This window comes from Eleginops maclovinus, chromosome 12, assembly GCF_036324505.1.
Source record: "Eleginops maclovinus isolate JMC-PN-2008 ecotype Puerto Natales chromosome 12, JC_Emac_rtc_rv5, whole genome shotgun sequence".
Lineage (NCBI taxonomy): Eukaryota > Metazoa > Chordata > Actinopteri > Perciformes > Eleginopidae > Eleginops > Eleginops maclovinus.
In genome coordinates this window covers 18793091-18809277 of record NC_086360.1, presented here as the reverse complement: position 1 = coordinate 18809277, position 16187 = coordinate 18793091, and the positions used below count along the sequence as shown (strand labels likewise).

The 16187-nt window shown below is 40.7% G+C and overlaps 2 protein-coding genes across 6 annotated transcripts in view; both read left to right on the top strand.

Moving 5' to 3' along the window:
• Positions 1-13762, top strand: ncs1b (neuronal calcium sensor 1b). 5 transcript variants are annotated; one of them, XM_063897432.1, is made up of 11 exons: positions 1-233; positions 916-1036; positions 1749-1888; positions 2015-2155; positions 5316-5340; positions 8184-8322; positions 10530-10608; positions 11088-11176; positions 11257-11334; positions 11955-12062; positions 12535-13762. In XM_063897432.1, the coding sequence occupies exons 4-10, from the start codon at positions 2092-2094 to the stop codon at positions 12051-12053; spliced, it is 573 nt and encodes a 190-aa protein (XP_063753502.1). In that variant the 5' UTR covers positions 1-233; positions 916-1036; positions 1749-1888; positions 2015-2091; the 3' UTR covers positions 12054-12062; positions 12535-13762. The 5 variants fall into 5 exon arrangements, with proteins under 5 accessions (XP_063753502.1, XP_063753501.1, XP_063753504.1 ...); XM_063897431.1 differs by lacking the exon at positions 1749-1888; XM_063897434.1 differs by lacking the exons at positions 916-1036; positions 1749-1888 and having other exon boundaries at positions 50-233.
• A 1418-nt stretch (positions 13763-15180) lies between these two features.
• hmcn2 (hemicentin 2) overlaps positions 15181-16187 on the top strand; it is a 45303-nt gene continuing 44296 nt past the window's right edge. Inside the window, exon 1 of the mRNA XM_063897429.1 lies at positions 15181-15439. Coding sequence (XP_063753499.1) covers positions 15181-15439 — 259 coding nt within the window. The remainder of the gene's footprint in view (positions 15440-16187) is intronic.

Below are 16187 nucleotides of genomic sequence, written 5' to 3'. Positions count from 1 at the left end.
TGTCTCTCTGGCACTGAGCTCGGTTGGTCGGAGCCAGCAGCAGCAGCAGCAGCAGCAACGTCACCCTCTGACGCCGGCATCAGAGCAGCACGGGCGGCCATCCACGCAGCAGCGAGTCGCTTCAGAACTCGGCGGAGGAACACAGCTCTCTGCTTCGGGACTGACTTCCCGCTTTTGTTAGTCAGCTAAACCCTGAAGTTGCATTACATGGAAACGCTTTCATTCATTTCAGGGTGAGTTTAATGCGCGCGTGTGTGTGTGTGTGTGTGTGTGTGTGTGTGTGTGTGTGTGTGTGTGTGTGTGTGTGTGTGTGTGTGTGTGTGTGTGTGTGTGTGTGTGTGTGTTTGTGTGTGTACTCGCAACGAGGAACTGCGTTTTTGTACCGAACGTTGCGAGTACAACGACTAGCAAGCTTCCCGCACAGGATCTGTTGTACTGTCGCCATAAACTGTGTGTTGCTATGGAAGTGCCAGGCAACGTCCCACCTGCTGCTGCTGCTGCCGTGTTTCTCACTCCTTTCAACCAAAACAAACAAATAAATGGAAACAAAACGCTTTCTCATACGTGTTGATTCGGCCATTCATTGTGAATTTAAGTGCGTGTGTGTTTGAGTTGAGCTGTTTTCACAAGACTTGGATAGGATCGATCATTTCTTAGACCTAGAAGATGTTACAGGCAATTAAATTATCCTAATTTGAAACAATTGCCTTTATTATAGCCTCTGCACTTCCATTTCTAACTCTGGTCTTGCTCCACAATGAGCGTTGCCTGCAGCTTTGGCAGACAGTAGAAAGGTTGTTGCCTGTTTTGAGTGTTTTTCCAGTCAAGTGCACACATGTCTGTTGCTTAAGGTGATAACCCAAGGCAACACATGCTTCCCTTTTGTAACCTATGTTTGTCTGTTTATTTCCATAGTGTCTAAGTAACACCTAGGACGACAAAGCTTGACCTAACAAAAGATGGTGTTTACCAGCATGGCATTCATCAGATATACATCACTGGCCATGGACATGAAGACCAGATGTTTGCAGTAAAGGTGCCTATTGCATACATACAGTAGTTTCCTATTCAGAGGCAGCTAGACAGCTGCTGTAGTTAGGCATCGGTGCATGCCAACGCAAGGCCTGTGATACAAAGACATTCCATTATGCTTCGTCTCCTGTCTGCTGTGACAGAGGAGGACATCACTATTCCATGCTGTCGTGAAGAGAGGAAGGAGGGGAAATAATGAGTCAGAAAAAAGAAGAAAGGAAACCTGTCACTCCTCAAATTCGCCTTTAAGCTTGGTAGACAGCTTGCACACTTATTTTAAGAGCAAGACCAGATCTTTTTTCAGCTGGCATCTAGAACCATGGAACCATGCAGAGCCATTGCTTGTTTTTGCTATCCATAAATTATTGCTGAAACCTTTTACTTTTTCTTAAACTTTTATGTCTCTATAAATCCCAGGGTTTAGAGTCGACGCTTTAAGTGAGTGCGAAGTGCAGCAGGGTGCATCCAAGACGAGCTCTGTTCATTGTGCTTTAGTTTGCACACACCTCCTTATCTCAGCTGTCAAGAGGGAGGATTCTTTTCTACAGTAACTTACTCAGAGCGAGAGAGATAGTTGTGGGAAAGGAGTGGTGGGAGGAGTGAGAAGAACAGAGAATGACTGTGAGGGAGTGAGCGTGCTTAACCCAGCCACTGAGTGACTCTTGTATCCAAGGACGAAGGTAGCAACGCATCCTAACGTCACTCTTTGCCCACAGGCTGCTATGAAGAAATGAGGAGATAGTCGCTCATATAGACTCAACAACCTACAGGTCCTTTTTCCCAAGGCCCATGTCTGGAGTACCAGGGCTGATGACTGAGCAAATCATGACTGCAGCTTAAGTGAACTACACAGAATGTTAGCCTCAGCTTGAATAGGAGTTTCCTTTTCTTTTCTTTTCCTCCAAAACAAAAGTGAGTTTCTCTTATTTACCGGTGTCATTGCACCTAAACTGGCCCACATTTGTGTATGTTTTTGGCACAGAATCAGACTGGAGAGGAGGGAGTAACAGGTTCTGTGCGCCAAGGTGGATTTGGAAGTGTGGAGGAGAGCTGAAGATCATGGGTAAATCAAACAGCAAGCTCAAGCCAGAGGTGGTGGAGGAGTTGACAAGGAAAACCTACTGTGAGTACCTTCACGTCTTTTTCTTTGTTGCCTTTTCAGTTGGCCTGTATGAGAAAAATTAAACCTTCAGTCCTAGAGTAAAACACAATACAGTATGGGAAATCAAATCCCCCCCCACCCCCCACTGTTTTTATACATGCTGTACAGTTAATAGCCCTGCCTGCTGGGATGTATTGGGATTCTACACCCGTTTCTCGTTATCGACAAAGCAGAGCTACAACTAAATGTCAGCAGGGAATTGGCTCCCTGTTTGATTTAAATTTACATTTAAATGTTGTGTAGCAAATTGTGATTGGTGAGGGTCTTGCAAAAGTTGCATCAGCATCTTTAAATCACGCTGAAGGGATCTATGAATATGGATATTCTGAGCTTGTATCCGCTGTCGAGCAGGGGGGTTCTAGATTATGGTTTTAAATGCAGGTCATGGACCATCTGTATATTTTCCTATAATGGAAGAAATAAATATTAAGAGTGGAAATTAAAAACTGCATGTATTGGGTCCTCAAGTACACAGGTTTGTGTTCCTCATGCTGAGTTATGAATCATTACAAATTAGCAGCATATGATTCTTCTCTAAATTCTGGCACTTCGTTGTTTATTGACGATCTGCTGAACAGAAGAGCTGATTTTTCAATCAAATTTAAGCAGATTTGACATTTATAATTAGTCCTGCAAACACTATATTCCTAATTTGAATGTTATTTCAGGAGCACAGCATTGGTATTTTTATTATTCTTATTCTTATTATTAAAGCAGTAGAGTGTGCAGGTGGTGGTGGGAGTTTACATCCATTGCCTGCTTAATGACAGTGCTGTTTGTGTGGTGGGTCTCTCCAGCAGAACTATGGCTGGCTGTTGTGGCAGGAAATTGCTGTGGAGGAAGATTGGGCTTCGTGCTGGGCTGGGCTGTTAGCTGCTGTCCTCTACTCCCTCTCTTTCTCTTTCCCTCTTACCCTTTCGCCCTGTCTCCATCGCTTTTTCCCCTAATTGCCCTCTTTGAGCTGGGAATGGAATAGTATAATTAGGATCTTATCTGGTTAGCATCGCTGAGAGGGGCACCAAGCTTTCTCGCCCAGTGTGATCATTCTCCCTTTCTCTGTTGTTGCCTGACTTGAGACTCTGTCATTTCAGTTTTCCTTCATTCTGTTGCCTCTTTCTCTTACTCTCGCATGAGAAGCTTTGTCTGCCATTTTAGTGTATTCTGCTGTTGGTTCTTTGACAGATTTGGGCCTTAGTGAATTTCTCAGAGCCTATGAGTTTTTCTTAAAGTGTTAAAAGAGGTAGTGTGTTTTTTTTCCAGCAAGTAATGCCCTCTGTTTTGACAGGGAACTAACAAGGCCAGTCCAAAAATAAGACTGTTTAGTTTGAAAGAAGATATCTATCCCCCTTTTTTGAAAGGTTTAAAAATGTTTGCATCTTCTTAGGAACATGTTGATGACCTTGCCCTTTAAATGAAACACTTCATTGAGCTGTGTCTGGGCTCTGGCTAGCCAGGGTTTTTCCTGTTATTAGAGAAAAGTGTGGGAAGTGGTTGCAGGAACCTCACATGTACTTTAAGAGAGCTTCCAAATGACTACATTAACTGGAAATACCAGCAGTCCTATTGAAATTTCTGAAGGATGTAGGCTAGGCCCATGTAATGGTAGGATGATTTTGTAAGTTGTCAAAGCCATGAAGAGACTCACATTGACAGAGTGCAAGCTGGATTCTCGTAGAGCCTGCAGGGTCAAACATCTGTATGGGCCCTGCACTTTCCTGCAATGGGTTGATTTCATTATTACCCCTTTGCCTCGGACTGGAACTATGTAATAAAATGTACTATCAAATTGTAGCCATGGTAAATTGCCTCACTTCTGACTTTTTTTGGCCAATTTTACAGTAGCTTGGCTTTGATGACAGTCGTGAGATTGACCGTGACATTTATTGTGCAGGAAAGGGTCACGTGGCTGGTTTCCTGGTGAAATTCTGAGTAGAAAATTGATGCCGAGACACAGGCAGCTGAAGGCTAGCTGGCTTCCCTTACGATAGCCTCTGTATGATTCTGTTCCATTGCTGGATTAGAGAGTAGTCACATTATGGAATACGTAAGAAGTGATCTAGAAAAGATAGATAGATTAGTACTTTATTGATCCCAATTTGGTAAAATGTATGTGTTGCAGCAACATAAAGACAAGGCATTGTACATTACAATAGAAATAAAATAGCGTTACAAAAAAAAATATATATATATATATATATATTTACATGTCCGACTAAAAATGTACACATAATATAAACAAAAACAAAATAAAAAGCAGGATATTATATATACATTAAGTGTGTAAGGAAATCTCATGGTGAAATATAGAATATACATGTCATTATAAACATTTATTTCCTTTTTTTATAGGGGTATTGGATAATACAATTCCCTATAAATGTCTTATTTGTTATGAGCAGATGCCTTGGAATGAGACTCTTTGTTTACCCGTATGTACCATTGCAGTAACCATGACTATTAGTTGCTTAAGGCTAAACATTACTGTAGAAGATATTGTTGATTAACTAACTAACTCTTTGCTATAGCTTTGCCCCTGGATTAGCGTAAGTGTTACAACAGTAGACAATATTTAATTTGCATACTTGCGGTGCGGCATGCTGTCAGAAAGTCTCTCTCAAAGGACCACCTGGTCAACATAATGCTATTGATTTACAGATCTTGTTTTCATTAGCAAATCCAGGGCCCAAGAGGCCCATATTGCTGTCTTTCCTTGACAGAAAGTGAAGAGACAAGGGAAAGCCATCGGGGATTGGTTGATTAGATACTGGCAGATAATGGTGTTTGTGTGGGCAAACTATTCTCTTTCTTAAATATGTGTCTGACCATCATTCCCTTTAGTCTTGTTTGTGTTTTGTGGCTCCCCAGGGTTAACTCCCACTTGTCCTCTACTACCCTGGCCAGCAAAAAATATTATTCATCTCCTCTTATAGTACTAATTCTACACTCAACTTACCAAGCTTGTTTGTTTTGCCTTTGAGTAGTTTAGATGATGTAATGTGAAAGGATTGGAGCAAAATGATTAACAATGCTGCCACTTGGCTCCTCTGTATCTAAAAGCAAGCTCTTTTTTTTCTAGGCCAACCAAACTTTTCCTAATGTCACTCTCTTTTTTCTCTTACAGTCACAGAGAAAGAGGTGCAGCAGTGGTAAGTGTGTGCATTCATTTATAATGACATTTTAACATTCCTGATGTGAAGCTAGTCATATATTAGCAATTGTGTTTTTACTGGCATAGCTCTCTGTAATCTGGAGGGGTCTTCTCTTGACCGACTTGCAAAACCCACTTAGATCAAGGATTTTTATTTTGTGTGTCCATGGATGGTGTATTTGCATTTATTTTGATAGCTGATTTGAAGCAATCTCCCTCACTCTGCCCTGAAGACAGATGTGTTCTTTAAATAGAATGACTTTGAAGCCTTGCTGAGATTGAATGACTTTGAAGGCTGATAACACTGATACAAATATTTCCATGATGCATTCCTCAACAAACATTTTTGCTCTATTAGCAAAAGGATGACTGATAGCAGAAGAATTGCTGGACCATAAGGTTGTTTCATTTTCAGGCATTTAATTACATACCCCCCCACCCCCCAGGCTGTGCAGCCAGCTAGCTCAGCATCACTCTCCCTGTCTTTCACAGCAAAGTTTGCATGAGTCCTCACTTGAAGATCAGCGGCAATCAACACGGCTGAGTGTGAGGGATGAGAGGGAATTTTACCAGGGGAAATGCCAGATGGCGTGTAATTAGAGCACAGGCGCAGACATAAAAGAATTAGATGGGTTAGATAAATGCCTGTGTCGTGCATTAAATGTGTTCCCCTTCCTAATTCTCCTCTAAGGGACAGCATTAGTATGGTCCATGCTCACCTGAAATCAATAACAAAATGCTATAGCGCAGTGATGCTCCTGCCAGCTCTCCTGCGCAATTCTATAGCAAACCCACCATGTTACATGCCACGGAGAAGAAGCCAATGCCAGTGATAAATACTTAATCTTCATGCTGGCCCCCCAGGGTGGTCCAATGCACAATGTCACGTCTGCTATGTCCCTGCAAGTGCAGTGCCTGGTTGCACTATTTCACTGCTTCAAGTACATTCTGGCTGTGTATTTGTCTTAGCACCCGTGCCACCAAGTCACATTTCTTGTACATGATGTGTTATTGGCAAATGAAGGTGATTCTGATTATGACTCTGACAGATAGCTGACACCAGGCAAACATGTTAACACTGGTACAGTGCCTTTCTAGTTTACCCATGTACTGTAGATGTTTCCTTTGAAGTTGTGTGATAATCAACAGGCTGAAGATACAACATAATTATTTGATGAATGAAACTCAAAGTGCATTGTAAAACAATGACAATAGCTCAATCAATATGTTTAAATTGTAATGAATAAATAAGTGGATAAAAAACTATATCTAAAAATATATCGGGTTTTAAACTTAAAGACTTGATTTGACAACAATTTCCTTTAATGTAATTTCATAAGGGGGCAAGATATCAATTATTTAATTGTAGCTTTTATTTTATAATTTAAACGAAGAGCATGCAGGACACAGGAATGTTTAAGTTGAAATCTTTACGGTTACTTAATGTTACTTATCACTAAATGTATACTCTGATAACAATACCAATATATATATCTGTGATATAAAGTAAAATTGGCTGATATTTGACCCCAGTGAAAATAAGAGCGATAAACCACTTCTTGTAAGCCTTCAGTTAGTCGTTGAAGATTGAAGATTTTTGATCACTTAATAACTCACCCTAACCCTAACCCAAAAATAATGACACCTGGCACTTAACAACCCTAATATAGTGTAGTATTATAGTACGAATGAATCCACTGTATTAACTTTAGAATAGTGTGTGAATACATGTTTTAGTATTTTAAATGTTACAGTACCACTTTTTATTTGGTTGCTAGATATATTATTGCATAGTCTCACTATAAAAAAGACTAAAGAATTCAGTAAAGATGCATACTGAAGCCTTTGCATCATTTATTTTGTGATTTGCGCTGAATACTAATTAGATTGTATTATGCCTTATATGTTAGAAAGCTTTAATTTCCCCACATATCTCCAAAGAGTTCCAATGTGAGAATTACATGGTTGCGCTCTCATCTTGCTGAACTTTTTCTCAGCTGCTCCTCAAAGCATCTCTCCCTGTCTTTGGCTATTTGGAGCTGGCTCCATTATCTCCAAGGCAGATTAAAAGTAAAGAGTTTAAGAGGAGTGAAGAAAGAGAGTGGAAAAGATGTGTACTGGCCTCCATTCTTCAGAAGAACTCTCTCTCTGGCCGTAATTACAGCCCAGCCTTCCTCTCAGAGACGAACATGCAGTGCTCCCTTGTGCGTCATTTTTCGCTGCTGATCAAGAGCAAAAGCTTTTTGCAATTATTTTTATAGACTGTTATTATTTCCCTTGTTCTCCTAGTTTACATCAAGCCTTTATGTTTGTAGGCTAACGCTCTCTTCCTGGTTCCTCAACCTGTTACAATGGAGCTATACTTTGACGCCGCGATTTTCCTTTAATAAAACCATACTAGGAAACCACCTACTTCTGAGTGACTGCCCTTGAAATTGCTTATGAGATGCTTCTATATATAGACGAATAGAGATATTAAGTTTCTCTCCTAGATATGTCATTTCCAGCAGCGAGAGGAAGCTCTCAGACTTATCTATCAGCCACGCATATTATCAAAAGAGGTCTATGGAGTAATTTCATTACAGTGCACCACTCTGGGCTTGCTATTGGATTAGGGCGATCATCTTATCTGTGAATGAAACAAATGGCTTGGCACTTTACCTGTTTGATCTTGCACCATCTCTTTTAAACTGAATCAGTAATACCTGCTGCAGGGATGAGGAGGTGACTCCTGTGTGTTGTCATTGTTGCATAATCCTGTCTAATTTTTATATTTTCATCACATTATACCGCACATGTTAACTCTTTAAGTGTTATGTCTTTCTGTTATTTATTTCTCAGGTACAAAGGATTTATTAAAGACTGTCCAAGCGGGCAGCTGGATGCTTTGGGATTTCAGAAGATATACAAGCAGTTCTTTCCTTTCGGAGACCCTACAAAGTTTGCCTCCTTTGTCTTCAATGTATTTGATGAAAATAAGGTTGGTGAACAATTTCTTATGTTTTATTGTGCTATTGTAAGCCAGGAAAAAAATCATCTACCTTTTTTGTTTCTTCACGATGACAAAGAATTAGTTTGACAGTGGCTGTTTGTCCTGGGCTGCTGCTAGAGAAGGAACGTGATACAAAGTGACAGTGTCTGAGGATAAAGCTAATCTAAAGGTAAAAAGAAGAAGAGGAATTCACTGTGCTGCTATTTTGCTGACTTTATTTTGGAGAACTGCCGGTTCAGTTTTAAACAGAAGGTTTAAAGGACATGTTTAGCTATCTCAGTATGAAATGATTGACATTTTTCTGCTCTTTGTCTTTTTATTTGCTTTATTTTTTAGTCACTATCTTTTTTTAAAAGCACAGTGGATTCTGTCAATGCATCAATAGTAACACATAAACGTAACCCTTCATGTCGTGGCAGAAATCAGTTTCCTAGAGAGACAATTTATTTTTCAGGAGGTGCCTGTTTTTTCGTGTTATTTTGAATAAAACTCTTGTCTCTTCCGTGGGAGCATTCTCTAAGGATTTGATGTTGTGATGAGGAAGCACATTTTAACAAGGCCAAACCCTTAAAAAACAACAACATTTGTCTAGAGTATTCCACCTAAACACAGCTGTAGATTATTTAAATGGTGTTCAGGAAGGCAAACTGTCGATGAGCATCTCCTGGGATGCTGGCAAGCCCCTGGAGGTTTATTGACTGAGTTAAGAGTCTTTGTGTCAGGAAGATCAGACAACCCGTCCGTCTGATGTTTATCTGTGACCTTCATTAGTGTTCTGCTCCCCATAGTTAAAGTATGCATTGATCTTAACAGTGTTTATGACTTATGTAATCAGCAATGCATGACTGCAGCATTGTCTGGCTGGACAGATGTCTGGTGGAGATAGTGAGCAGACCCCTGGGTCATGAAGAGAACAACCGTTAGCTGAACTCTGTTGCAGGTAGAAAGTTGTTGTAGCAGAAAGTCAGAAATGATTTTTTGTTGTAACCAGTCCTTTAAGATCTGGGGAGAACATGAAGTCCAAAGGCTACACTAACACAACATGGATTTGTACATTGGTGAAGAAATACCATTACAAGTGATATCCTGCATTCAAAATAATACTTAATTAAAAGTGAAGAAATATAAGCATCCACATTTCCTTAACCTGCAAAAACAAGTAATTCTGGAGAATATTAAATACACATTTATGGTATTATACGTATTGATGCATCATAGTGGTCATCACTTTTATGTTGCAACTGCTAAAGAATTTGTTTTATAGAGAATGCCATTTAGCTCGTGCATTTCACCAAGGGAAAGATAAAGTTATCGCATAATACATACACGTTTTTTCTACTTATATTAGAATCCTCAATGTAACTGAAGTTAAAATGCAATACCTGCCACTTAATTTTAGTGGAGCAGAAGTACCAAGTATAAAGAATTGGAAAGTTATATACTAATATACAAAATTGTACTTAAGTATTGTACTGAGTAACTGTCCCCCACTGAATGTATATGCAAGATGGCTTTTAACTTGTGTGAATGGGATGTCTTTTTGTGCCTTTTTAAGCATTTAAATTGAGTATGTCTAATGCAGTTGCTTGAAGCTGGGGTCAGAACTTCAGTGAGTCGTTCTGAATTAGCCACTTTAAGCTCTCGTTTTACATCTGATTATTATCCATGTTAGCAGACGTTTCTCTCCGCTGCAGAGTGCCCTTGCTGAAGAACGCTTTAGGCCACAATTTCGGGAGGTTAATTCGAATTTCAAGCTTCTGTGGTACAATTCAGAGCATAGGATTCAAATAAAGCTCAGAGGGATTAAGTGACGGTATATTCTCTACCTCGTCCAACATAATTATCGGCCATGTCCCTTCACAATGCAGAGTCATTGAAAAAATGGGAAATTTCTTTGTCCCAAATATCCAGCGGTTGGTTTTGTGCTGTAACTCTTTGGACATTGAGCCAGTTGCATCCATCTTACTAATGACCACAGGTGACATATTTCTGCCTCAGGACACAGCCAGGTTCAGGGCAAAAATAGAAGCTGACTTGGAGCAAGCGTCTGGCCCCGTTTTTCAGCAGAACACAGCAAGGGCATCATGAAAGAACAGCAAGGAGCTCATGAAAGGACGGCTAGTGTGAAGCAAGATGCTCATCTTGTCTTTGGGCCATTTCCTCTTTAATGTTCTCTCTCTCTGGCCACCATGTAGGATGGACGCATCGAGTTCTCTGAGTTCATCCAGGCCTTGTCAGTGACCTCCCGGGGGACTCTTGATGAGAAGTTGAGATGTAAGAAGATGCAGTCTCCTCCCCTGTTTTTTGATATTTAAATGACAGGATTTAAGGCTGACTTCCCTGCATGAATATGTATGACGTTACTTAGAGAAAAGCAAATAGGGGATTATTAACAAGATAAGGGAGGCACGTGAACCTGGGGGTCAGGACCCAATAGGTTGATGTCCTTTTTGGAAAAGCAAACACTGTAGAAAAAAAAAAACCTCTGAGTAACTGTACGTTTTGGGTGATCATTATTATGTGCACCATTACTACTGTCAACCATTGTACTGAAAAGCAAACATGAAAAGCTGCTGCCTGTCTGTTCTCACCACTTCCAAAGATAAACAAAACACTGTGTGCTTTTAATTCCATGAAAAATCTAAGTTTAATCTTTTGTTTGACATTAGAAGTCACAGGGGGGGGGTTCTAATTCTAGTAAGGCCTCACTTGCTAACATATATACAGTATATTTAACACCTTTCTCTATACAGGGGCTTTTAAACTCTACGACCTTGATAACGATGGCTACATCACCCGAGACGAGATGTTAAACATTGTAGATGCCATATATCAGATGGTGGTAAGATGGTCCACCAGATTTCAGAGCTTCACATTTACATGTTTTGAATGGTACAACATGTAATAATTGAATATCTTTAGGGGAACACTGTGGAGCTGCCAGAAGAAGAAAACACACCAGAAAAACGAGTTGACCGTATTTTTGCAATGATGGACAAGGTTAGTACCTTTATATTTAAATATCTATTCACAGAAGACTGAAGTTATATATAGCGATAATGCGCATTGGTGTGTCATTTGATGTTACTTTCTGTAGTGTTACGTAAATCTTGGCCTGTTAAAGATTATACGTTTACTATAAAAAGGACTGAATCTGCCTTTGTTGCCACCCTCGGGGATCCTACATGGATACTGTTAAGTTTAGAGCGGTTAGCTGTAGCCATCACAGCGTCACTAACACCGCCTGCAGTCTATAAACATCATATATAGTCTCCGCCACCACTAGCCCTTGGTGCTAATGCCCATTCCCTCAGCCCCAAGAATCTACTCAGCTTTAGTGAAAGATGAGACTCAGCCTGCATGGGTATGTATGTGTGTGTCTTTCAGCCCACTACTGCCAAGATCAGCCAATTGGACTAGCAGCGCAGCACAGCAGCACTTATAGTGATTTGTATTGGCAGAGAGTGACTACCATCCAGGAGCACTGAACCAAAGATCAGTCCAACAGCATAGAAAGAAGCAACATTAGCTTAAGAGGCTGTTTTGCCCCCTGCTGGTAAAAGCATGTTAAAGCATTTAAGGGGCTTCAGTTTTATCTTTTTCTTATGTTTCTCTTTCAGAATGCAGACGGGAAGCTGACTCTGCAGGAGTTTCAGGAGGGTTCAAAGGCAGATCCTTCTATTGTTCAGGCATTGTCTCTCTATGATGGGCTTGTGTAGGAATGTAAGGTGAGTGGGTTTTATTGAGCGAGTACCTGCATTCGTCTGTGCATGGCTGATTAACAATCCCATGTTGTGCTTTAACACCAGGATAATATTTTCTTTATTCAGCAGAGCAAAGATTACAAAAAGAAAAGGGAATTCATTCTGTGGGCTGTAACCAAAGTGAAGAAGCCACTTTCAGCTCTCAGTTTGTTCCTATGAATTATTCAAATGGCCCACTTGTTTGCTGGCAATCAAATAGTCTTGTAGTGCTGAGTGAAGAGCGAGACAGCCCTCTGCTCTCACTGCTTAATGTAATGCACCGACCGCTGCCAATTGTTGCTGACATCCTGCTCAGCGTTTTGTCAACTGCGAAGGGAGCTCTTGAAGACATATTTTGAGACAGTAGCTCTGTTTAGTGATTTCTCCTGCATGCCCAGAACATACCCATGTTTGATGTCATAATTTACTGTCATCTACTCACTGATGATCATCTCAGAACTCAGATGGATCCGACTCAGCATCCACACGCCAATCCAGCGCCATCACACCTGCAACGAGAAGAAGCCACTTTAAACTTCGCTCACCAAGAAGTGGACTGCAAACTCTTTGTGGCAGTAGCTGTTCGCCTACATTTCCAGTTCGGATTGTAAACAAGTATATCCTCTGATGTGACAGAGAACTTAGCAAAACATCAGCAAATCCCTCAGTCATTTATCCGTGCTTCTAAAGATATGTTGCACCGCGTACACCCTTGAGTGTTGTGGACTGCAAGCATTTCTGCAAGGGCAGTGTTGTGATTTCCCAATGCACAGTTCAAGGAACAAAATTCCCCTTCTGAGATGTTAGTGTGTTGTATGTTCACATGCTGAGGATGCATGTGAAGCGCTCAGAGGAACTGTGCTGCTGCTTCACCACCACATGGAGAGACTTGAAACCTGGGAGAATCTGGCCAAACGTGTTACTTGGTGATCATTTGAGCACTTACTAAAAGTTACAAAGCAGTATAGTGTACATTGTATAATGTAAATAGAATGGTAATTTATTTTCTGCTTTGCTGCGTTTATGGGAATTTCCTCATAAGTATGGAATGAAGTTTTATTTTTTATCAAATGTGTTGAAATGTATTGCCCTGTATTTCTCATTATTGGGGGATTTATTTTCTCAAACATTCAAACGTTTCCTTTTTCCTGAGAGAATGGGACTTTTATTTGAAGAAGAGCGTTGAAGTTGCCAGAGTTTACTCTGGATTATTTTACTGTGTTTGCAGTCTTTGCATCCTATTGTGTTTTTATTTCCCCGTTAGCACTAGTGTCTGCAGTGTTACACAGCCACATCCTGAACGACATGACCAGGCAACACAGCCAATTCTCACAGCTTACATCTGAACTGAGGCTCATTATTCCTTTTGAGAGCATCCTACTCCACCCTCAGCACACACACAGCCCTGGTCATTGAGAAACAGGCACAAACAGACATCAATTCTGGTTGTAAAGATTTTTGCGAGCTCTGTGGTTGCAATTGTCCACTTGTATTTGTCCTGTGCGAGGCCAGAGCATGTGATGATGCCTTTTTTCCATTGTTGGATTGTTTTATTTACAGCATTAAGATGTTTATCAGCTTGACTGATTTTATGCCTTATGCAAATGATAATTTACTAAATGATAAATGTCATTTACCTGTTGATTAACGGTATAAGAGCACAGAATAAAATGCATTTAAGTGGCTGACTTTTCTATTGCTTCATTCTTAGTGTTTGTACTTCATTTAAATATCGAAAAAATGTGTATTTCTTATGTACAGGTAGTGGATAAAGACTGTTGATCAAATGTGTATTTTAAACAACTTTCTTTGTGATCCACAATGAATTACTTCAACTTTTACTTATTGCATTGTATCCAAAATTGAAATATGAGCCTCTTCTCTACTGGAGAATAATATCATTTTCAGTGAGTGTCTTTTTTTGAAACACAGAATTGCACATTCCTAATCGTTCTGTGATGAAAGTCCTCACTGTTTGGTTGTGTAAAAAACAATGAGCTGCATAAATATGAGTTAATGAGTCTCTTTGGCTTTAGAAGCTGTTGGGCCTGCTCAGAGCTGCTTTCTGTTTCTTATCAACAAGGACACTATGCAAAGAGATATCAAGAGGAGGAGGAGGAGGAGGAGGTCAGGAGGGTCTGGAGCTTTGATCACCAGCTGGTCTGTGCTGTATGTACATCTTTATTTCTCTTTGTATTTTATAGGAGTTTTAAAAGCATCAGTAACTAAATGAAGAGAGCAATCAGCCTGTTGCCTCAGAAATACTTTGGGTCCCTACAACTTTGAAGGAAGACACTGAATTATTTACATTTATAAGACTAGAGCTAGCTTGCTTTGTGAGGTCTGATCTCCTTTGAAAATAAATACACAAAAAGCTTATGATGATATTTAATAATCAATAACTATCCAGATCAGCTAATGTATGCAATAAAAAAAAGAAAAGTGTCATTTCTGAGTGGCACCTTGAGCTATTCCACCCATTCATATGTCAAGGGAAGATCTCAGCGTGTGCTATGTATAAAATTAGATTGGTGTCAGTTGAATATAAACGAAGGCTATTTATAATAACGAGGCTGTTACTGAGACAATGTTCTCGGCATGTCCAGAATACAGGCTCCAAACTCTGCTGGTAATGTGCGCAAAGCTGTTAAAAAAAAACGGGTCTCTGGGGCCCACCTCGATTACCGAGAAAATTGAATAGAAAGTTGGGTGGGGGGAGTGTCGGATAGGGTTAAAGCCTGGAAGTCACAGTGGGGTCGAGGTACACACACACAAATCAGGTTGGGTCTCGGGAACCTTTTAATACCCATCTCCGCCCCCGTTTGAAGCGTCAGAGCACCAGCTCTCCAGGGTCTCTCCAGCACAGAGCCAGTCCGCACGCTCCTCCAAACTTTACGCACGGATGTACTCCTGTGGAAATATTTTACTCTGGATTTTGATGTCTTTCAGCTGAGCCTTGTTGTTCCAGATACCTTTTTCTGCCGATTGGAAGCGCTTCCAGACTTTGTATTGCTTTGAAATCTGAACTTTACAATAACTTTCTTCAACTTTTTTATGTGATTCGCCTCATTCCAGCCGACAGATGCAGTCAATCTAAATAAACATGACCGGTGTCTTATTAAAGTGCCTAGTCTTGGCGCTGTGTATCGGCGCGCACAGGCTCTTGGCAGTCCCCCGGGCTGGGGAGGATGATGGTTCCGGTGACAGCGCCTCGACCCTGGCCTTTGTGTTCGATGTTACCGGCTCCATGTACGACGATCTGAAACAGGTGATAGAAGGCGCCTCGCGGATCCTGGAGAAGACCCTAAACAGAATAACCAGACCAATCAAAAACTTTGTGCTGGTCCCCTTCCACGACCCAGGTACTCCTTGACCATACTCTTTTTTTTTTTCTTTAAAAAAAACTATTTTATTGTGAATGTGTTATATATAATTTCAATGTTCTTGTATTATAATTAGGATTTACTGCAGCTGTTAACAAATCAGCCAAAATTGTCAAATTTTTCAGCAACACAGCAGCATGTAGCCTCTTTTTCCAATGTCAATCTAAACATCTAGTTCACATTGCCACTGATTATGACATCTGTAAAGATCACAGCAAACTGCAACACAGCTCAGAACCTGTTGCACATGTAGCCCATATCTGTTTCAGTAGAAGACCATTGGAACAAAGAGCAGCACATTGAACTCAAACTGATACAAGACATCAGCAGGAATATGTGTGTTTAAGAGTGAGGAGTGTGTGGGACAGGTAAGGCTCTTCACCCCGGCATCTGTCCTCCTATATGGGAAAGCTGCAACTTGAAAATAAGAGTGCTCTAATGGGGGAGGGTGTTTGAGTACTGATGAGAAGCATATGCTGTCTGCTTGTATGTAATTACCCCACTCACCCCCACCCAACCCACCTTCATCCAAGACTCCGGAAAACACTCGTAGCCCCTAGTTTAGCCAGTCAGGGGGGGGATGGTTTGCAACACTAACACCACACATTTTGTCTGTGTTTAATGTGCCCTGCCCTTGGGGACCTTGTAAACTTCCAAGATTGCAGCGGTGGCTGACGAAGAGGCGTGACAGTTCTGTCAGTGTTTTACAGTCACTCATGAGAAGGAG